Consider the following 21,843-nt stretch of genomic DNA (forward strand, 5'->3'; position numbering starts at 1 on the left):
ATGACTAAACGTATCTGCCATTAAAACCTTAATCAAGTGCTCTGATTTTCTTCTATGTGTGAATGTTTTTTAATTTTGTTTCCTGTATTATTAACTATTTATAATATTTTTTACATTTTGATTTAACAATTTATTTTTGGGAAATATGAGTGACACACAATGTAAGTGTTATAATATTTTAATTCTTTACGAATTTTATTTCTTAATTTTAAAATATTACTTACATTTCATTGCTTTTATTGTTTAACTATTTAATTAAATTTAAGAATATTTTGTTCCGTTTTCAAATGTTTATTGAATACGGTAGGTTCATTATGTTAAGATATTCTTGTAATAACTAAAGATGAGAAAGATTTTGAATTGAATTTTGATATAGAATTTGAATTTATAAATGTTTATCAAATTGTATTATCTATAAATTCAGCAGGCAGAGCGAAACGCCAGAAGTTTGATAAAACTGGACGGTTGTCAGCTTTAGAAAAATTGAAACAATTAAAAGGTAGTAAACATAAATATGAAGTTGATGAATTGGAAAATGTGTATGAGGAAGTCGATGAAAAAGAATATAGCAAAACTGTAATAGAAAGGCAAAATGATGATTGGATTATTGATGATGGTAATAACTTCAGAATTATTGTTTTTATTAGAAATAAGAATAAGTATTACAAAATAATTATTTGTTATGAAAGGAGAAAGTGGTTATATTGAAGATGGTAGAGAAATTTTTGATGACGATTTAGATGATGAAAGCATACAAGAAGCAAGAAAGCATAAAGTTACAGGTCCTAGAAAAATCAAGAAAGATCATGCCAAAAAGAAAGGAAACATTCAAAATATGTTAATGAATATGTCGTCTAAAAGGAAAATGGATGCTAAATTGGACGATGATAGTATTTTAGGAGATTTAATGTCTGAACTAAAAAAAGATGATATCCCGACGCAGTCAAAACCAAAAACTGTTTTGAGGAACAAATTTTGTACTACACCAAAATTAAGTGAAAAGTAATTAACTTTTCTATACATTTGACATTTGTGTTTTAATATATTTAATATTACTTTTACAATAATATTATGGTTTCTTAGAAATGTAGAAAAAAAGATAGAATTAATTTCTGAATATGAGAAAATGCAATGTGATGATAATGATGATGATTTAGTAATGTTTGATAAACCAAAAAAGGTAGACATGCATAAACAAGCAGAATCAATTGCCCAAATAGAAAACTTTACTTCAAATGAAAATAGTAGTCAAACAATTATAGATGATTCTGATAATTCAGAAGTTAGAATATTAAGTATGCAATCAAAAAAAGATCTTAAAGAAACAAGCATCAGTCAAGTAATTGAAACAGAAAGTGAGGATCTTGAAGAAGTAAGTTTTATTAGTTAGCAATATTTTGAAATGATACTTGGACTACATTTTGTTTATTACAGTTCTCTGCAGATTTTGAAGATGACAGTATAGATCACAATGAAAAGCCAAAGCCATCTAATAATAAAGAAATTATAAAAAACAAATCAACCATTCAAATGAAAAATAAAGATACTGAAGAAGAAAACTTTGATTTAGAAAATTTTAATAAAACATTAGATATTGAATTTGAAACACAAATATCAAACATTGAAATGCCTACTGATACTACAGAAGTGCCTTTACCACTTGTAACCAATGCAAACAAGGAAGAAGTATTTAGATTTTATTGGTGGGATGCATATGAAGATCCATATAAACAACCTGGAGTTGTATATTTATTTGGAAAAGTTTTTGTGCCCTCGATAAAAGAATATCGTTCTTGCTGTTTAACAGTAAAGAATATTCCACGAAGAATTTATCTTCTTCCTAGAGTATACGTATGAGTACTCAAACATATTTTAAAATATATTTATATATACTATCTATTATTATTATATTATTAACAATTTTTATATATTATCTATTACACATTGATCATTTTTCTTCCTTAGCTTTAATAAAATAATTATAAGAATGTAAATTTTAGGTAAAAACATCGTTGAAAGGAAATAATGATGAAGAACAATTAAATACAATAGAAGATGTGTATAAAGAATTTAATCAATTTGCAAATAAGTTAGGAATAAAGGAATTTCGTAGCTGCAAAGTTTCAAAAAATTATGCTTTTGAACAAGAAGGTACTCCAGCAAAATCTGATTACTTAGAAGTAAGATATTCTGCGAACTACCCACCTGTTCCCTCTGATTATTCTGGACCATCAATAGAAAGTGTTTTTGGAACAACAGTAAATTCTTTAGAGCTATTTCTAATTGAAAGAAATATTAAGGGACCATGTTGGTTAGATATTAAGTCTCCATTACCTACTGGTGTACAAACGAGTTGGTGTAAAATAAAGGTATATCAGTTTCATTTATTAATCAAATTTATGACCAGTAAATATACATAACTAATCATTAACTAATCAATTATGTTATAACTGAATAGGTAAATTGCATGAAGATGGAGAATATATCTGTTTTCTCTGAGTCTCAAACATTACCACCATTGGTAATAACAACACTAAATATACGAACATCTTTCAATGCAAAATTACAACAAAATGAAATAGTTATGATTACAATACTTATGCATCATAAATATCATATTGATAAAGAACCACCAAAACCACCATTTCAACGACATTTTTGTTGTATGATTGTTTATTAAATTATTATTCCAAATGTGTATTTTTTCAGTATTTGATATATTTTAACATTATTTCATGTAGTGATTACACATCCACGTGATACATCTTGGCCAAGACAAGCACGAGAAGTGCTCTCAAATATTTCATATACTACATTAATGAAATTTGAAACAGAAACGGATTTACTCGAAGAACTGTTAAAAATAATAAATACTGCAGATCCTGATTTGTTGATTGGGTATGATTGTGGCTTCCAATTTGATATCTTAGTGCAAAGAATGATTACATTGAAAGTTTCAAATTGGAGCAGGTTTGGAAGGTTAAGGCGGTCTATACCTCCTTTAATAAGGGTATGAAATATAGTCATACACATTTATAATGAGCACTGTGTTGATCATAAAGAAGTAAAAATATTTTAGGGAAAAGTAAATTTAAATCAAGCAGCAGCTGGTCGACCTATCTGTGACATACAAATTTCAGCTAAAGAATTAAATCTCAAACTTAGAAGTTATGATTTGCAATCTCTTTGCACAGCGGTAAATATTTAATAATTATTTATATGTGCGATGTTCGTAACTAGAAAAATTAAATCCTAATTATTATAACAGGTATTGAAGAAAAAAGAAAATGAATGTAAGGAAATAAAATCTGGTGAATGCTCATCATTTTATGATACTCCTAATAAAATAGATAATTTGATTAAAATAACATTAACAGAAGCATTATACATTTTATCTATTGTTTTTGAACTTAATGTTCTCCCACTTGCTTTACAAATTACATGTATTGCTGGTAAGTATATATAAACGTTTGAAATAACAGATCTTTCAATTAATATATATTTATTTTATTCATGTAGGGAATGTTATGTCAAGAACATTAACAGCAGGACGTGCAGAAAGAAATGAATATTTATTATTGCATGCATTTCATTTGAAAAATTATATAACACCTGATAAACGTGTTACGAAAAAAGGAAAGAATGAAGGTAATAGTATATTTTTTGAACATATGAACAGTTACTACTTTATAATATATTTATCATTAATATTGTTCTATATGTAGAAACTGTTAGTAAAAAGAAAGCAGCTTATGTTGGTGGCTTAGTTCTTGATCCAAAAAAGGGGTTTTATGATAAACTTATTTTATTAATGGATTTTAATTCTTTATACCCTAGTATAATTCAGGAATATAATTTATGTTTTACTACTGTACCTGGAGCTGCATATGCTGAGTACGAGGTAAATTTATTTATTATTATGAATTAAAGAACTAATTAATACTTTTAACTTTATTTATAAACATGTATGTAGGATTTATCAATTCCTGAATCAAATTTAGAATTTGGAATAATTCCAACTGAAATTTGCAAATTAGTTGAAAGTAGAGGAGAGGTGAAAAAACTGATGAAAACCCCAAATATTTCACCTGAATTGAAGATGCAATATAATATTAGACAACTGGCTTTGAAACTTACAGCAAATTCTATGTATGGTTGTTTGGGTGCAACTCATTGTAGATTTTATGCTAAAGGACTTGCTGCCTTGGTTACAGGTAAAGTATAGAATTTTATTTGTAAATGTATTTATAAAATATTGAATATCATTGCAGCAAAAGGTCGAGAAATTTTGCAACATACAAAAAGCCTTGTCGAAAAGTTGAATTATGAAGTTATATATGGAGATACTGATTCCATAATGATAAATACAGGTTTATTAGAGTATGAAGAAGTGTTTTCTGTTGGAAAAAAGGTACATATTATATCAAAAATATACTTTTTATTTATTTTGTATCCGAAATATAATACTAATAGAAACTATGTTGTGTAGATTAAACAAGAGGTGAATAAATTATATAAACGAGTAGAATTAGATATTGATGGTGTTTTCCGTTATTTATTACTTTTACAAAAGAAAAAGTATGCTGCAGTTATAATGACAAAATTACCTAATGGGCAAATAGAGTTAACACAAGAACATAAAGGTCTTGATATTGTGAGAAGAGATTGGTGTCAATTAGCTTGTGATGTTGGAAGGTAAACAAAATATAATGCCAGATTATTAATATGATGTTATATAGACTAAAATATTATGTTATATCTAATAATGTTTATAACAATGATCGTTTTTAGAAAAATTTTGGACCATCTTCTTTCTGATAAATCATGTGACGATAGAATAGAACAAATTTTTAGTATATTACATGATGTTGCACAAAATGTTCGAGAAAATCAAGTTCCTTTATCTTCTTTAATTATTACGAAACAGTTATCAAAAAATCCAAATGAATATCCGGATACTAAACAAGCTCATGTCCAAGTAGCTTTAAGATTAAATAAAGAAGGTGGTAGAATGTGGAAAGCTGGAGACACCATCCCTTATATTATATGTGATGTTCGTGTTTGTCGATTTCACTAGTATTTAATATTTATATATTATTTTTATAAGCACTATTAAACATATAGTCATTTTTCTGTATGTTAGGATGGAACAGAAAAATCTGCAACTGAAAGAGCATATCATATTGATGAATATAAAAAGAGTGATTCTTTAAAAATAGATGTTAATTACTATTTACTGAGTCAAATTTTCCCTATCGTTTTGCGAATTTGCGAACCAATTGAAGGAATTGATGATGTTTTGCTAGCTAAGTGTTTAGGTACAATTTTACTTGACATCAATTTTATATATATTATTTTATTTAAATTTTATTTTATATAAATTTCATAATATAGATTTGTATTATATAAATCAAATTCGTTTTCATAGGCTTGGAAAACATTTATAAATCTAGAAGAATAATACATCAAGAACATGCTGATATACCATTATTAATGGAAGAAGATAGATTTAGGTATTGTCTCCCTTTGAAGTTTAATTGTAGAAGCGAAAAATGTCAGTCAGAAATTATAATTAAAGATGTTGTAAATGAAGAGGTAAGAAATTAATTATAAAAAATAAGTTTTTTTTCTTATACATATCTTTCTATTTATTTACTAAGTGCTGAAAAATTGCATAGCTTGGAAATCGATTGTCGCTTGCTTCCTGTTCAAATTCAGAATGTAAAGTACAACCATGGACATATGCTAATACAATACAAAATATAGTGACACTTTCTATACGAGAATTGATTAACGAGTATTATAACGGATGGTTAGAATGTGAAAATCCATTATGTGGTGATCAAACACAATGGATACCATTAGATTTCGAGTCACTATATCCAATTTGTAGGAAATGTAATGATGGTGATTTACATAGAGTCGTAAGTTAAAAGATTTATCACTATTTCCAAATATTTTAGATACTTTATATATTATTTATATTTATTTAAAGTTTACAGATACAAAACTGTATAATCAAATGTGCTTTTATCTGCACCTTTTTGATGTGAATCAGTCAAAGTATAAAAGTAACTATCTTCACTTTCTTTTCTTTTTTAAATAAGATCTCAGAAAATTATCTAACAGTTGATTCTAAATGAATTTATTGTTAGGTTTGTTATCTCAATACCCGCAAGGTATGAGAGAAGCTTATGATTCTCTGAAAGAGGCAGTAGAAAAAATGTTAAGGCGAAATGCATTTTCTGTTGTATGCTTGGATACAATTTTTTCAAGCAATGATGAACAAGAAGAAATATCAAGTTTATGTGCAGCTACTTTAGAAATATCAGATGGGTTAGATAATGAAGAAATGGTAGGTAATACATATTAGAAAAAGTATTGTTATATAATTTGTTACTATATAACAATATAAATTACAAATATTTGTAATTAATTAACAAATACAAAAACTGAACATATAAATTTTAATTTCCATGTTTCAGTAAACAATTTAATAGATAATGAATAGATTTGTTCCTGTAAGTATATTTCATTAAATTGAACGTTTTTTATATCTTAATGTTATTTTCCTATTCTTTCTTACAAAAATTATAATGTAAATATTTTTGATATTATTATATGCAAAAATAAAATACATGAAATATTAAAATAGCAATATAATCAATTTATTTTCTGATTGCACTTTATAGAAACAATAGATAGGTAGATAGCACTAATAAGAGCAAAATAATTTCCAGCATACATTATTTTTCACTGTTTGCTATTTATATGCAATTATTGTTGAAAGTTTATGATATATATGCTCTAGCTAGTAGATTATATTATTAATGTCTTATCCTAAAATCACTACCAATTGTTACACAGCATGCAATTTGAAACAATTCAAATAATAATTCTTGTATATAAAAATGTATATTTAACAATAACTTGTTTTCGTACATTTACGTTAAAAATACATTATGAAGATAAATTAACAACATAATATTTTTAACGAATATATAATTTATTATTTTCTGTTTTCTTTTACACATATTTATTAATATTACAGTATCAGTATATCTATTAGGATGTTAATCTATTAATTTTTTTCTCTTTTAATCTCTATTACTATCATAAAACATAAATACCTATGTTACAATGGATTGAAATAATATTGTTTGTAAGCATGTGTCTGTAAGGAGGAAGATTATAGTTATATTTTCAAAAAATCACAAGGAAAATTAATTTGTTTCTTTCCTATATGACATTAAAAACAATACAAATTTTATGGAGTGTGTTTGTAAGTATTTGTTTGCCACTGTATATTCAAATTATAGACAGGAATAAATTTCAGATATTATACACTATATGGTGGTAAACCAAATAATTCAGGTTGAAAATTTTCAAGACTGTTTAGTATCAATGTTGGATTTTTAATATAATTTTTTGGTAACATTGGATCTGGAACCATAACAACTTGCATTCCAGCAGTAAGTGCAGCCTTTACACCATTTGGAGCATCCTCAAACACAAGACACTAGAAGTATAACATTCAATTTATTAATAATTATAAAATAAATCTAAAATGCAAAAAATACAAATTCTAACAAACCTTTGAGGGGTCGGGATTATCAGAAAAACGTTTTGCAGCAATCAAAAAAATATCAGGTGCTGGTTTACCATTAGTAACTTCAGAATCAGAACCACCAAGAACTTTGTGGCTAAATAAATCAAATATATGTTTCCATCTTTGAGTTTTTAATTCAAAATTTTCTTTATTAGAACTTGTAGCTAATGCTATTGGAATATTATTTTGTTTCAGATGTCTCAATAATCGTTCAGCACCTGCTTCCAAACAATATATGCTGTACTATGTGTTATACTATACTATTACTATATATATTTATTCATTTAGCTTTGCAAAAATCAATTTTATTTTTAATATTGATTATGCATTTTTTACACTTCTGAATGGAAACTATAAATTTCGTAAAATTTTAGATTTTTATTTTTTAAAACCCTTATATATTACCTGGCATCATGTTCGCTGATGGAAATAATTCCTGATATAGTTTAACTACCTCATTTTCAAACTCTTCTGCTGTTATTGGTAAAGATAACATTTCAACAACAGCTTGTGCAACATCCATTGTCTTAAAACCCATAGTTTTTGCTTTATGTTCCCATGTGAATTCCTTCCCATAGCGATTTGTAATATGATTAAAGGCTTTGGTGTAAATTAGTTCTGTATCTATTAAGATTTTAATACAAGATTACTTATACAAATTGATGTACTTTATGTAAGATTTATTTAACTTACTGATTTAAACTATGATTCATAATTGAAATGTTAATTTGTAGAAACTGTGTTGAAAAGTAGTTTCTCAATATTATGATAAATGAAAAATTGTTCAACAGAAATGTTTGTACATGTCCGCAAGTATGTATGTACGAAATTCTAACACAGCTTCTTAAAAATTAGAAGTAAAGCACATACAAACTCACGCTATAATGAATGCTATTTAAACCCTTTCTTTGACAGTAAAATCCGCTCATACAGATGCATGGTGTATTTTAACTTATATTCCTCATATTTCTTAATAATTGCCATTGTGATTTTATTCATTACTACACGTACATAGACAAAACAAAATTACTATATTCATGTAAACAAATATAATCACTTATCTACAGGTTAAGTTTTTGTGTAGAACTCATAAGAGCGCTGACGTCATAAAGTAATAGCAATGTTAAAAATCCATTTCTACTAGTTATGTTAAGTACAGTTTTTTTTTTTTTTATCGAGTCTCTATAATTAATTCTTTATAGGTATATTATGTAACTTCATAAAAGATATAAGACAGTACAAATCACTTACTGAGCAATAACCCATCCATATCAAAAATACAATGTGTAACATCTTTATACTGATTTTGCGACATTTTTCAATGAATTTTTTAAAATTCTTCTAATTAATAGCACCTTGTATAATTGAACTATTAAAATTTCAAACTGATATATCAATTCATTTTTTTAAAGAATATTTTATGTACGGAACTTTTACCCTTCACTGATAGTGATAAGATAACAATTAACGCCACTACGGCATACTAGATTATGGCACCATTTATGTAATATACCATGAAAATAGATGAAGTATTTAATTGGCTTTTATATTTATTTTCATAGATGCATGCATACACATATATTCGTATGTAGTAGTGTAAAATGTAATAAAATACTCTAGAATCTAAAATTAAACTTAAAGTTGAAACATACACAGAATGGTCTAGCTAAATGGGATCATCTAAATATCTGCCTTATTCATTGTAATATGAAAAAACTTCTCAGAACAAAGTTACTGCATTTCAAGGGCTACGTACAACGATGAAAATGATCTTTCTCATGGTTATTTCTTTACGAAATTTCAGTCATTATCACCATTTTAGATGCAATCATATATTTATTTTTCGATATCTTTATAAGGCACGGCAAATTAAATTCATCGACCTTAATAATCATATCGTTTCTATTATTTAATCTTGCGCTATTTGCGTTTGAATTATACATCTGGTAATATTTATGTTCAATTGACAAATGACAAAATTAGAAAGTCTAAATTTTTCGGTTCTTATGAAGAATTTTCGAAGGCTTAAATGAAATTTTAGAACGTAAGGAATTAATTAAGATTAGTTTTATCAGAGAGAAAACTTTCAGAAAACTGATTCTATTTAGATATTTCCCTGAATTTCTTAGTTATAAGCATATTTAAAAAATCGTCCAATTGGCGGGTCATGAAACACTATAACCGATTCTAATAGTCGAAAGGTGGAATTAATCCCTTTATGACAAAATTAAAAGATTAAATTTTTTGACCTATAAGGCAAATTCTTGAACTATTTAGGACTTAAATTAACATTTTAATTGTCAGAAGTCTTATACAATTTTAAATAGAACTACCAAAGAATGTATGAAAATCAATCAAATCTAGTGAATGTAACTGATTCAACCTACGCACCTATACATTATACATGTTTGTCTAAACAGCCGCCTACATGATTTGTAATTTGTACATTTAGTTTCGAGTAAAATTTGTAACAATGTTTTTATTTCTATAACATAATATGACATAGAATAATATTTTCATTTACGAAGCGAAGCAACAATCCAATTTTGGTCACTCTAATTGAAACGAATGATTTCGGAATAACAATTTTTCTACAATTATTTCCTTTGTAGCAAGTGCTTGTTGATTACAAGCAACCAATCAGAACGATCCACGAAAAGTTGTATCTGGTTATAAAGAGTGGGGAAACAGAGAGACGGATTGAATTTTACAAGAAAAAGTTGTGTTCGTTTTAATCTTTTATATGAAAGATTTCTTCGCTGAATGACTTTTTCAAAATAATTGCAAACACATCAGTTCACGTTAGTTCGTTAAGCAAAATGCAAGACTTTTTAGGTGAGTTTTATAAACCAATGTATATTGTAGATCTCACGACTTATTACTATTAAATCTTACCGGTAGGTGTATCTTACCATTACAATATAGCGTATAATTACTATTATAATGTATTTTTATTCACTGAATATTCATCTTTTAAAACTCTAATTTTATGAATATTTTAACACTTATTTCTATATTATTTACGTGTAATTCAATATCGTTTTATATTTGCTTTGTTTAGGTATTTTGCTGCTAATTACTGGAGCACATTGTTTGTACTCCTCCAATTCAGATGTTATTGAACTAAAACCAAACAATTTTGATAGTTTGGTATTAAATAGCGATAATGTATGGATTGTAGAATTTTTTGCACCATGGTGTGGACATTGTCAACAGTTAACACCGGAATATGACAAAGCTGCAACTGCTTTAAAAGTAATTTTTATGTTTTATACTTAACATATTATTTATTTTATATCTTGTTCTTAGCAGAGGCTTTTAATATGAAATTCCACAGGGTATTGTAAAAGTCGGTGCAGTAAATGCAGATGAACATAAATCCCTTGGATCAAGATATGGAATTCAAGGTTTTCCAACAATCAAAATCTTTGGTACAGATAATAAACCAGAAGATTATAATGGACCAAGAACTGCGACAGGAATTGTTGATGCTGCTTTAAATGCGGCTAGTCAAAAAGCACGTAGAGCTTTAGGAGGTAAAAGGAGTAGCGGAGATTCTAAGGTAAATATAATGTCAATATAATGAAATATAGGTACAGTAAAAGATAAGGAAAAAGTAGGTAGTAATTAATAATTGAAGATCTTTTACTATTATTATAGTCCAAAGATTCCAAGGATGTAATTGAATTAACTGACGATAACTTTGATAAGATAGTAATGAATTCAGAAGATATGTGGTTAGTTGAGTTTTATGCACCATGGTGTGGTCATTGTAAAAATTTGGCCCCTATTTGGGCATCTGCAGCAACAGAACTTAAAGGTAAAGTGAAATTGGGAGCCATTGATGCTACTGTAAATAGAGTTAAAGTAAGTAATTATTTTTTAATTAACTTTTATTTATAAGTATATGATTTATTTGTATTTTTAAGTTAATATAAATATAATCAAATCATAATGTTGCCAGGCTAGCCAATATGAAATAAAAGGATATCCTACTATCAAATATTTTGCACCTGGGAAAAAATCTTTTGATTCTGTGCAAGAATATGATGGTGGTCGCACAAGTAGTGATATAGTAAATTGGTCACTAGAAAAAGTAGCAGAAAATGTTCCAGCACCAGAAGTAGTTCAAATTATAAATGAAAAGACTTTAAGAGAAGTCTGTGAGGACAAACCATTATGTGTTGTATCCGTTTTACCGCATATTTTAGATTGTCAATCAGATTGTAGAAATGGATATTTGAAAGTTTTAAATGACCTCGGAGAAAAATATAAACAAAAAATGTGGGGGTAAGTTCTATTTACTGCTTACTAATAAGGTGAATAAATAATATCTTAAATTATATAATGCACATATATAAATATGTTTTAACAGCTGGCTTTGGGCTGAAGCTGGTGCTCAACCTCATATTGAAGAGGCATTAGAAATTGGAGGATTCGGATATCCAGCACTAGCAGCTGTAAATATAAAGAAAATGAAATACTCTTTATTAAAGGGTAGTTTTTCGTATGATGGTATAAATGAATTTTTACGAGACTTAAGTTACGGTCGAGGAGGTACAGCTCCTTTAAAAGGAGCTCAGCTACCTACAATTCTTGAAACAAAACCGTGGGATGGCAAAGATGCTGAACTTCCACAAGAAGAAGATATCGATCTTAGTGATATAGATCTTGATGAGAAGGACGAACTGTAATTATAAAACTTAGTGTTTCTCAGGAACATATGCACCTTCATATTCATGTATTAGTAAAACAATTCGATACTTATTTTTATATAACATTATTCTCAGTTGACATAACTACATATTAATGTACATTGATAATATGACATCATTATCAAAGTATCATGAATATCTTTTTCTTTCAACTGAAGAAAATTTCGCAGGTAGTTTAATATGTTAAATTATAAGTGCATAGTCAACAACTCTTCCATTGAGAATTTTCACAAAATTTAATCTGTGCACTTTAACAAAATCATGCTTAATTTATGTGTACATTTTTAAACTGATAGTCAGATAAACATCATAGTAAAGATAAAATATGTACTCAATACGTAAACAAAAACTTTTTTATGGAAATGTTGTGGAATTAAAATAGTTGCTGATGATACATAATGTTAATATGCATTCCATAAGATGTTTTTGGTTTTCCCTAATATGGGACCAAAATAAATGCAGTTAAATGAATTTATATTTACAGAATGTATTACGATCCTTATGTTGATTGAGATCTTATTGTTGTTTGACTGGGTTATGTCAGGTCTTCCATCATGATTACAGAAACATAATATGAAATATGTTTATATGTATATGTGAATGTAAATCTTTGTCTCATTTATACTTAACTAATTATAATCCTTTTTTAGTTTACGTTTTTATTAAATAAATTATACTAAAAAATGTATAATAATTGTATATTGTTTATGTATTTTACTCAATAATGTGACTAGTTTACATTTTTCATTTAACAACTTTATTATTGAGCTTTCCTTCAGAAAAATGCAATAGCTCAGGCATACTAAACGCGTCCCATACCGCGTTTTTTGCGTTAATTGTGCATTTTATTACATACTTGTTTTACTTTATTTGAAATGAAAATCCAGCTATGTACTGAAAATAGTGTACGTGGTACAAAAATTAAATAATAACAAAGAATAATTCAGTATATTAATTTCTTTTTTTGAATAAAAGAGTTGAAATACTGTGTTGAAAGCTTATTTTAAAATTATTTTCATAGTGCTAATAAGATAATGAATTTTTATAGAGGAAATAATTTCATATCTTTGTCGCATTCATTTATTTTACGTTACGGATACTTACGGATAAGAATTTCGATATCTATTTAAAAATGGAGTCTAATATTTGGGAAGTGTCATGCGCATATTATTTAATCGGGATATATTTTGCTTTAGAAGAAATTAAAAATTGATGTTGTTTTAATGAAATGAGTATTTTTATATAATTGTTATGGAACTAAAATTATATATAAATGAAATTTCAAGATTACATAATCTTTTTGTTTATATACGAAATTAAGTATAGAGCACTTTAAAGGGTTAGATTTTTAATTAATTTTTTTCAAAATAACTGTTCATCTTTATTTTATTTTTACTTTTATATTTTATTCTCAGCACAAAATTATTCTTTTGTCTCAATTTTCTACTTTTCTTTAAATAAGAATGGGTACAAAAATATTAAATGATATTCACAATGACATGAAGCAATTAATAACAGCAATTACATCTTTTGAGGTAAAAAAAGATATATGTTTAAAAATATGTATGTAAATTAGAATTATAAACATAAACTTTGATAAATATATGTGTATTATTTTTTATATTATCCCTAGGAAAATGAAGAAGGATTTCGAATTTGTGAACGATTCTGTATGACAAATATTAAACATCATCGATATCTATCTGTCAATAGTAACAGTACAAAAGAAGCTATTAAAGCTCTAATTACAAAATTTTCGATTCATGGAAAATATGATGTAGCAAAAAAATTTGAGGAACTTGTAGATGCATTTCTGTCAAGTTTTAATTTTGAACAACATCCACAGTATGATCTGCAGTGGTATCTATTAACATTGCTATTGGAATTAGCTAAAGAAACCTGTAAATCTGATTTGGAATCTTTGGCATTAACACGCGGAGAATATACTTTCAATGTAACAGGTGAAGAAGAAACTGAGGTTGCAGAAGAAATTGATTGGGCTGAATATTTAAAAGAAGGTCAAGAAAACTTTTTCAATGATTATAAAAGTGACACAGACAGTGTAAGTAATGTTATAGTTACCTTTACATGTAATATTTGATTAATCAATGAAAAATACTTATGAAATATGTTTGAATTCATGCAAATGTTTAATTTTTAATAGGAATGGTCTAATGATACAGAAGATAATGTGGATATAGGTTCAAATTTTGAAGTACCAATAGACATCTCAGATTCAAATAAAGCAATATGCATACCATCTGTTGAAAAAGAATTAAATAACTTATCTTTAGCTCTAAATGAAGAACTTAAATCTAAAAATTGGTTATTATCAAATGTTCAAAATACTTGGTGGAATGAGTTAGACTGGAGAAAATATCCAGTTAAAAGCAGATTTTCTGATGCTCATCTTTGTGAAATTTGGTGATTATTTATTTTTATGAAAATTATATTCTTCATATTTTGTACAAAATATTTCCGATATATTAATATTAAATATATAGGCATAAAGCAAATGGCAGAGATCTTTATACACTTGGAACTCTTAGTGAATATCTAGTATGCAGAGAATTGTTATGGATGTTCTATGCTCCAATACAAATGGTAGTGTTTCAACAAAATGAAGAAACAGGTTTTTTTATTCGTCCTGATATATCAATACCTAGTTTAACTACTGTGAGTATATAATAAACAATTTGCATTAATATATATTTAATATATGTATGAGTTTTAATTATTTAGGAGTATTAGTAGTAATGTATTTCAGGCCGCATTTAATAGTATTCTTTTACCATTTTGTAAGTATTTTTCAATGATACGTGATTTAGAACAATTTGGAATTAGATTGTATTCCACGCAAGATGATTTTTGTAAAAAACCACCTTTAACATATGAAACTTACAATGCAGTTCTGAGACAACATTTGATGAAATTTAGAAAGAAAATAATTGCAATAGAGAAATCTCTTATGAAACAAGGTAAAAGCTTTTTCATATTTAATAGATTTATAAATATTTTTGTTATATTTACTATTTTGTATTTATATTGGATTTTAGATGGCAATTTAACATTTCTGTCTTTATCATCAATCCTTAAAAAAAATTTATATAGTATACAAATTTTACATGAAGTTCATAAAAGGTCAGTTTCAAATTGGAAACTTCATCCAAATTGGAAGTGTGCATCTAAATTACTATCATCTTTGTATTTTGAAATACAAAACTCACACAATATAGAAAGAACAAATATTTGTACTAGTTTATATTTATCTAGCCTTACTGTTTATTTAAATATAATTGATACATGGTTAAGTGATGGACGATTTGAAGATTGGAGGGAAGAATTTATAATTGCAAGGTAAAACTATTTGAATATATGGTAAAATGATTACAAATGATAAGTTATTTATTCATATTAGGTTATCAAGCAATGCAGTTTCAGAAAGTAGCACACAGTATGAAACATTATTTTTGAGACCTTTGGATAGTATATGTTTAAGAGATCCAATCATGCAGTTCTTGATAAGAAAGATACAACATATAGGACAAAGTATTGAATTGTTAGTATCTCTAGATCGAATTACAGATATATGGAAGATTAATGTTGGAAGAAATGGTAATTGGTATAATTTTAATTACCTATCTTTCCTACTATTATAACTTTACTTTTAATTTTATATATCCTTCAGAATTGAAGAGATCTTTGGTGGATGAATTTTATGCCAAATTAGAAATAGAAATTTCTAAATATAGTACAGATGAACAAAAAGAAGAAAAGAAAGTATCTCCATCTCAGAAAAAAGAAGTTACTAAGAATGAGTATGATGAGGATATGGAAAAAAACATTATAAAACAATTATCTGAGTTTAATAATCCATTTTTATTAAAAGCTTTAGAAGAATATCTTCCTTCTGAATTGTTAAAAAGAAGTGATACTGATGATGCTGAGGTTCCTAAGATCCAAAATATCAGAGTGGAAACTAATATTTTCAAAAAGTAATTCTATTATCTACTTCAAATAAATTTTCTTGCATAAGTATTTTTTAAAGTATAAAGTATAATATTTTAGGCTTGAAAAAGAATCAAATTATATATTACCATTCAGAAAAATGTTAGAAAATATTTTAGCAGAAATTTTAATTTCACGATATAATGGTGCCAGTAAATTAGTCAAAAATATTATGTGTGAGGAATACAAATTGGAATCACATTTAACATTAATGAGATCTGTCTATATGATGGAAGCAGGTCATATTATGAACAAATTTTACCAAAGATTGTTTCATGAGGTAAAGTATATAACATTAGTAATTCTTTAAATTATTAAATTTCCATTATATTTATTTTATTTAGATTGAAACTAATCAAATGTGGAACAATTCATATTTTCTATCATGTATACTTGAAGAAGTCCTTTCTCAATGGTGGGCAGATTTAAGTTCACGTTGGTCTATTACAGTTTCTAGCACTCATACAAATCAAGTATTAATGGCTGTTGATAATATAACATTGCATTATACAATTGGCTGGCCTATAAATATTGTATTAAACGAGAAAACTTTCATCAAATATAATGAAATATTTAGATTTCAGTTAAAATTAAAATGGGCTTTATGGACATTAAATAATTTAAGATTTAGCGGTAAGAAAACATATTACAAGATTTTTTTGCTTCTAATAAAATATTATAAACAAAGATATTTTTTATAGACTTGGAAGGTTCGAAATCAATGTGTAAAAGGAATAAATTAGAACAATTTCATATAAGGCGTATTGAAAGCTTACGATTCTGCTTGTTACATGCAATTACTTCAGTACATACTTATTTGTCAGGTCAAGTATTACAAAATTTAAGTCTTATGTTAGAAAAATCTTTAACACAAGCTGAGAGTTTAGACACAATCATATCAGGTACAATTATAGTAATGAAATAATAAGTATAATAAAATTGTAATACACATACGCAGTTATATAGGATTACTATATACAATTCTTTTTTTTTTTAATTACAGTTCATAATGAATATTTAAAAAAAGTTCATGAACATTGTTTATTAACTTCAGAGTACGAAGATTTAATGGCAACAATAAATAATGTATGTATACATATTAAACTTTGTTATTTAATACAATGTAGTTCGTGCAATTACATAATATATACAAATTTATTTCAGTTAATTGAAATGTGTAATCATATCCGAGTTCGATGGAATTATAAAAAATTAACATTTGCCAGTGAAGAATTAGATGTGTTAGAAAGCAGCTATAAGAAATATCACACATACCTTGCTTTAGCCCTACATAATGCAGTTCAGAATAAGGACGCAAATTATTGTAAGTCTGAAATTCTATTAACAACATTATATAATTCATTTCAAACTGATATTTCCAAAATTGATACAATTGTTTTAATATCAGAAGATAAAATATGAAGTTTTAATAGTTACTACCAATAACTCTAAAAGATATATTAGCATGGTAATTAGTTAATTTAGATAATCATTTAATGTTTTCTTTTTTTAAATTGCTTTGTTCACAGTGACTGGCTTAAGCTCTGCATTTAACTGCAGTATGTCATATACCCAATAGTAAAATATTTTCAAATTTTTTATATCCAATAATAATTTTATAGAAAATAACATTATAACAAATTGCATTATTACAAATCTTCTTTTTAATCTAAATTTTGTGCTAAATCTTTGATTAACAAAAATACTATCAATATATTGCTCTTACTAATACTTTGTAAGTAATTGTGTTAAAATTCTTTTTAATAAGAAATATATGTATACTTCGCAAATCTTAAATATTTCAAAATATGTATTACAATTTATGTAATTTTATTGAAATATTTATGAAAATTGTAATATCATATGTTCTGTTACATAATTTGTACATTAAAAGTATATCAATTTATACTAGAATAAAAGATCTATTTTAAGTTTTTTTATTTGCTTCATAAATTTGTTCCTCCTATTCTAAAATCCTAGTCAATGCCTAAATTCCTTGCAGATGAATTAATGTTACAATATCAAAATAATACAAAAGATATTTATGTAAAGAACAATGTTACTATGTGTCCATTTAGTAATCTGAGTCGCAGTTTTCTAATTGAAATAGCTTATCAATATTTACCACCATCAGGTTTGCCTATACCAATTCCAAAGATAATACACAAAGTAGACTGGTATAATAGCAGGTAAGAAATTTGATATTTGAAGAAATATTATTTGTTACATTTGTATATAAAGAAAAAGGTTGTCTTTGAATGCCATCAAGTTATGATGAAGCGTTTAAAAATATTATTAAAAATGTTTAAGATTTTAAAACTTGTATTTTTCAGTGTAAATTCTGAAAATTCTTTACCAAATCATATTATTCTAAATGAATATGAACAAACATTTTCATATATACGTTGGTATCAATTAGAAGAAAGTATTGTTACAATCAATTTATCTCCATATATCTTACATCGTGAAATGGAAGATTTTATCAATGGTAATAAATTAGAAACAAATTATTGATTAATAATGATAGATTACTATGATAAAAATAAATTATAATCAAGGTTGCTTAAGTATAAGCTACAAAAAATATATTGATAAATATAAGATTTTAAATAGATGTTTATTAAGAATTAATACTTCTATGTCATTTCATGATAAGCAATTAAAGAGTAATGTAAATTTTTATAATAATAATTAGTTAATAAAAATATATGAATTGCTATTTTAATAGATGATAATAATTTATTTTAATACACAATTATATATACATTTATGTAACTTCCTGAATTTAATACCATTAAAAAAATTGATAAGAAATAAAATAAATACATCTTTCACATTAAGTAAATATTTATAAAATTAAGTTATGAATAACATGATTGAGATATATTATTGCCAGTATGTAAAATAAAAGTGAAAAACTCTCTCTGTTCAAACATTTAAAGAAAAATTCTGCTCTGCCCAAAGCTTTGTGCCATTACAACAGTACCATTTTGTCCCATTGTTCCACTTTGCGATACTGTAGGTGCATTTGTAGTTTCATTCAAATTAATAGGTGGTGTTGAATGATTGTTAACATTTGTATTAGTTAAAGCTTTATTACGTAATTCAAAGACCTGTTGTATAGCTTTACGAAAGCAAAGAAAGTTATAATCAATTACACCTACAAATTGAAAAGAGAAGATTTTAAATATAATATGCGCAATAATTAATAATTATTATTATCTATTTCTTAGTAAATTTGCTGAAGCATTATGTTACCTTGTCTGTCAAAATTGTCTTCACGCAAAATACAGACTAAAGCCAAGAATTTATTGACTTCACGTAAGTATAAAATTGTTCCATTATTTAACTTGATTAAGCTAGAACTTTGATTATCAAATGCTGCAGCCTCTAAATCCTCCCTTAAACTAAAATAAATATGTGATGTAATTATTTCTATTATGTAGACAGATAAAAGCTTTTACATAGAAATTTTTGTAAAACATACCCATATATGCAAGAGACATCAATAACAACATCAATCATATCACAACAAAGTTCATAACTTTGCATGTCTACAGGAGAACTATCAGTTGCGATATAAATTTTAGATACTACATCAAATAAAAATGCTTTTTCAATTGCAGAATTCTGAAAAACAAATTACAATTTATTTTGTACAACTATGTGACAAAAATTTATATATTCATATTTTTGCTTACTGATATGAGTATATTAAGTAAATTTTCTAAAGTTGGTAATTGTGGTATCAATTTTTGTACAACTTTACTAAATGCTTCAAATATACTATGATCATATATGGATGTTAAATGGAAACTCAGATGTATTTGGTCACATCCTGAAATGTATACATAATTATTTCTAAGTGCTGTTAATAAAAAAGCTTCTTAATTATTTGTGTTATTTACCAGAATCTGCAAGATCATCATTTGCTCTAGTGTGTATATCTCTTTGTGTTTCCATTTTACAATCATCAGATAAACCATCAACTTTATGTATAAACACTTCAAATTTTATCGCTTGATTAACTTTGTATGCTTTTGTAACTGTCAAATGAAGTTTATTAAGTGCTTCCATATAATCATCTTGAGCATCGATAACAAAAACTAGTGCTCCACAACCACCAAATATCATATCGCTATCAAAAGTAGGATCAAAGAAGTCAATCTGTCCTGGAAAGTCCCAAATTTGAAATTGAACAAAACTAGAGTTGCTTATATCATCTTTAATAATTTTATTTGTGCTTTCCAAAAACAATGTTTCATTTGGTGACATTTTATGAAAAACTACTTTTTGTATTGATGACTTTCCACTCCTAAAATTAATATTAATTTCATATAATCAATAAAAATATTATTAATAATGTGATTAATAATATTAAAATAAAAATATTTTGAACAGTTGGATACCTGCGGAGACCCATTAATAATATTCTAGGTTTTTGTTCTCCTGCTAAAGGATCCATAGATCCTTCTGTTTCCCCATCAAATGGAGCATATCCAAAATCTTTAGGAAAAGATCCTACATCATAACCAGCTTGATACTGATCATCATCATCCTACGATAACAATATTATTATTAATACATAAATATTATCTTAGTATTAATATGTACATATTATCATAAATGATACGTATTTGAAACTATTTAAAAAATGGTTTATTATAAACTACTATTTTTTATTTTATTCTATTTTACATATATATGTAAAAAACATTTAATTACTTAAAATACATTAGATTTCCAAATATTTTAATAAAGATAAAATTTAAGAATAAAATAAAAGACAAAATCTGATGATTTGAAATAAGAGTGTTTATTTAAGTATTGAGATATTTGTCACAAATATTTAATTATTTCACAATTAACAATATCATTATTAAGTAAGTACCAATATGTATATAAAATACAGTATTAAATTCTTCCGAATAATTTATTTACAAATGATATAAATTATCAACATAGCAAATTGTATCATTGGTGACACTTACCATATTCGTACTTTGTATCTTTTATTTATTTGATATTCCTTTTATGTTAGAATAGACTTTGGATTCACAAAATTTACAATGTTATCGCGCAACTAGACATTTATGACACTATGTATGCATTAATTGTAATTTAATATCAATACAAATTGTATACATATATACAATTATGTGAAACTGTAATAAATCATACACAACAGTTTGATACAATATCAATGCAAGTTGGACTAAAATATGACCAAATAGACACAAAAAAATAAATATTCATTTTCAATTACATATTTAAACCCTCGAAACAGAGAATTGTGCATAAAGTTCATACAATACATTCGAATAACATTCATAGATACTTTAACGTGCTATTTCTTTTAACTCTATCACAATTTTATTTCCGTGCTAAATATATTTTTATAACAGTACATACAAAAATGTATTACAATAAGATTTATAATTTCACCATATACAGAACAAAGTATTTTGTGTATCTGTGTAATTATTGTACAATACCAATATCGAATAAATG

General features: G+C 26.1%; 6 protein-coding genes across 12 annotated transcripts; 4 read left to right on the forward strand and 2 right to left on the reverse strand.

Moving 5' to 3' along the window:
• Window positions 1-5: 5 nt before the first annotated feature.
• Window positions 6-6,553, forward strand: Dnapol-alpha180 (DNA polymerase alpha catalytic subunit). Of its 2 annotated transcripts, none has more exons than XM_072002273.1 (22): window positions 6-161; window positions 425-616; window positions 690-1,002; window positions 1,084-1,372; window positions 1,435-1,851; window positions 2,001-2,369; window positions 2,459-2,663; window positions 2,742-3,010; window positions 3,080-3,196; window positions 3,269-3,452; window positions 3,520-3,648; window positions 3,726-3,901; window positions 3,974-4,214; window positions 4,272-4,411; window positions 4,490-4,695; window positions 4,792-5,053; window positions 5,144-5,318; window positions 5,429-5,595; window positions 5,679-5,924; window positions 5,996-6,071; window positions 6,156-6,355; window positions 6,486-6,553. In XM_072002273.1, the coding sequence occupies exons 1-22, from the start codon at window positions 146-148 to the stop codon at window positions 6,486-6,488; spliced, it is 4,392 nt and encodes a 1,463-aa protein (XP_071858374.1). In that variant the 5' UTR covers window positions 6-145; the 3' UTR covers window positions 6,489-6,553. The 2 variants fall into 2 exon arrangements, with proteins under 2 accessions (XP_071858374.1, XP_071858375.1); XM_072002274.1 differs by having other exon boundaries at window positions 428-616.
• Window positions 6,554-6,984: 431 nt separating this feature from the next.
• LOC139986738 (pseudouridine-5'-phosphatase) lies at window positions 6,985-10,139 on the reverse strand. 4 transcript variants are annotated; one of them, XM_072002287.1, is made up of 5 exons: window positions 8,861-9,201; window positions 8,488-8,610; window positions 8,015-8,233; window positions 7,595-7,827; window positions 6,985-7,519 (listed from the first exon to the last, which is right to left on the reverse strand). In XM_072002287.1, exons 3-5 carry the CDS (start codon window positions 8,145-8,147, stop codon window positions 7,340-7,342), a joined length of 546 nt encoding a protein of 181 aa, XP_071858388.1. In that variant the 5' UTR covers window positions 8,148-8,233; window positions 8,488-8,610; window positions 8,861-9,201; the 3' UTR covers window positions 6,985-7,339. The 4 variants fall into 4 exon arrangements, with proteins under 4 accessions (XP_071858388.1, XP_071858390.1, XP_071858387.1 ...); XM_072002289.1 differs by lacking the exons at window positions 8,488-8,610; window positions 8,861-9,201 and adding an exon at window positions 10,001-10,139; XM_072002286.1 differs by lacking the exon at window positions 8,488-8,610 and having other exon boundaries at window positions 8,861-9,200.
• A 135-nt stretch (window positions 10,140-10,274) lies between these two features.
• On the forward strand, window positions 10,275-13,018 carry Cabp1 (Protein disulfide-isomerase A6 homolog CaBP1). The gene is made up of 6 exons (XM_072002279.1): window positions 10,275-10,444; window positions 10,671-10,864; window positions 10,947-11,171; window positions 11,270-11,476; window positions 11,574-11,899; window positions 11,985-13,018. The coding sequence occupies exons 1-6, from the start codon at window positions 10,429-10,431 to the stop codon at window positions 12,301-12,303; spliced, it is 1,287 nt and encodes a 428-aa protein (XP_071858380.1). The 5' UTR covers window positions 10,275-10,428; the 3' UTR covers window positions 12,304-13,018.
• A 412-nt stretch (window positions 13,019-13,430) lies between these two features.
• Window positions 13,431-18,268, forward strand: Grip128 (gamma-tubulin complex component 5). 3 transcript variants are annotated; one of them, XM_072002278.1, is made up of 16 exons: window positions 13,432-13,663; window positions 13,740-13,859; window positions 13,958-14,386; window positions 14,489-14,748; window positions 14,829-15,000; window positions 15,092-15,302; window positions 15,381-15,465; window positions 15,598-15,681; window positions 15,743-15,939; window positions 16,013-16,319; window positions 16,393-16,612; window positions 16,677-16,965; window positions 17,034-17,234; window positions 17,336-17,418; window positions 17,497-17,656; window positions 17,862-18,268. In XM_072002278.1, the coding sequence occupies exons 2-16, from the start codon at window positions 13,788-13,790 to the stop codon at window positions 17,909-17,911; spliced, it is 2,820 nt and encodes a 939-aa protein (XP_071858379.1). In that variant the 5' UTR covers window positions 13,432-13,663; window positions 13,740-13,787; the 3' UTR covers window positions 17,912-18,268. The 3 variants fall into 3 exon arrangements, with proteins under 3 accessions (XP_071858378.1, XP_071858379.1, XP_071858377.1); XM_072002277.1 differs by having other exon boundaries at window positions 13,431-13,663; window positions 15,381-15,681; window positions 17,157-17,234; XM_072002276.1 differs by having other exon boundaries at window positions 15,381-15,681.
• Window positions 18,269-18,294: 26 nt separating this feature from the next.
• LOC141445748 (uncharacterized) lies at window positions 18,295-18,890 on the forward strand. The gene is made up of 2 exons (XM_074111698.1): window positions 18,295-18,521; window positions 18,666-18,890. The coding sequence occupies exons 1-2, from the start codon at window positions 18,316-18,318 to the stop codon at window positions 18,844-18,846; spliced, it is 387 nt and encodes a 128-aa protein (XP_073967799.1). The 5' UTR covers window positions 18,295-18,315; the 3' UTR covers window positions 18,847-18,890.
• Window positions 18,891-19,161: 271 nt separating this feature from the next.
• Window positions 19,162-21,836, reverse strand: Ragc-d (Ras-related GTP binding C/D). Its single transcript, XM_072002281.1, has 7 exons — window positions 21,324-21,836; window positions 20,742-20,890; window positions 20,241-20,647; window positions 20,034-20,170; window positions 19,820-19,962; window positions 19,591-19,739; window positions 19,162-19,492 (listed from the first exon to the last, which is right to left on the reverse strand). Exons 1-7 carry the CDS (start codon window positions 21,324-21,326, stop codon window positions 19,269-19,271), a joined length of 1,212 nt encoding a protein of 403 aa, XP_071858382.1. The 5' UTR covers window positions 21,327-21,836; the 3' UTR covers window positions 19,162-19,268.
• Window positions 21,837-21,843: the final 7 nt, after the last annotated feature.

This window comes from Bombus fervidus, chromosome 4 (genome assembly GCF_041682495.2).
Source record: "Bombus fervidus isolate BK054 chromosome 4, iyBomFerv1, whole genome shotgun sequence".
Classification (NCBI taxonomy): Eukaryota; Metazoa; Arthropoda; class Insecta; order Hymenoptera; family Apidae; genus Bombus; species Bombus fervidus.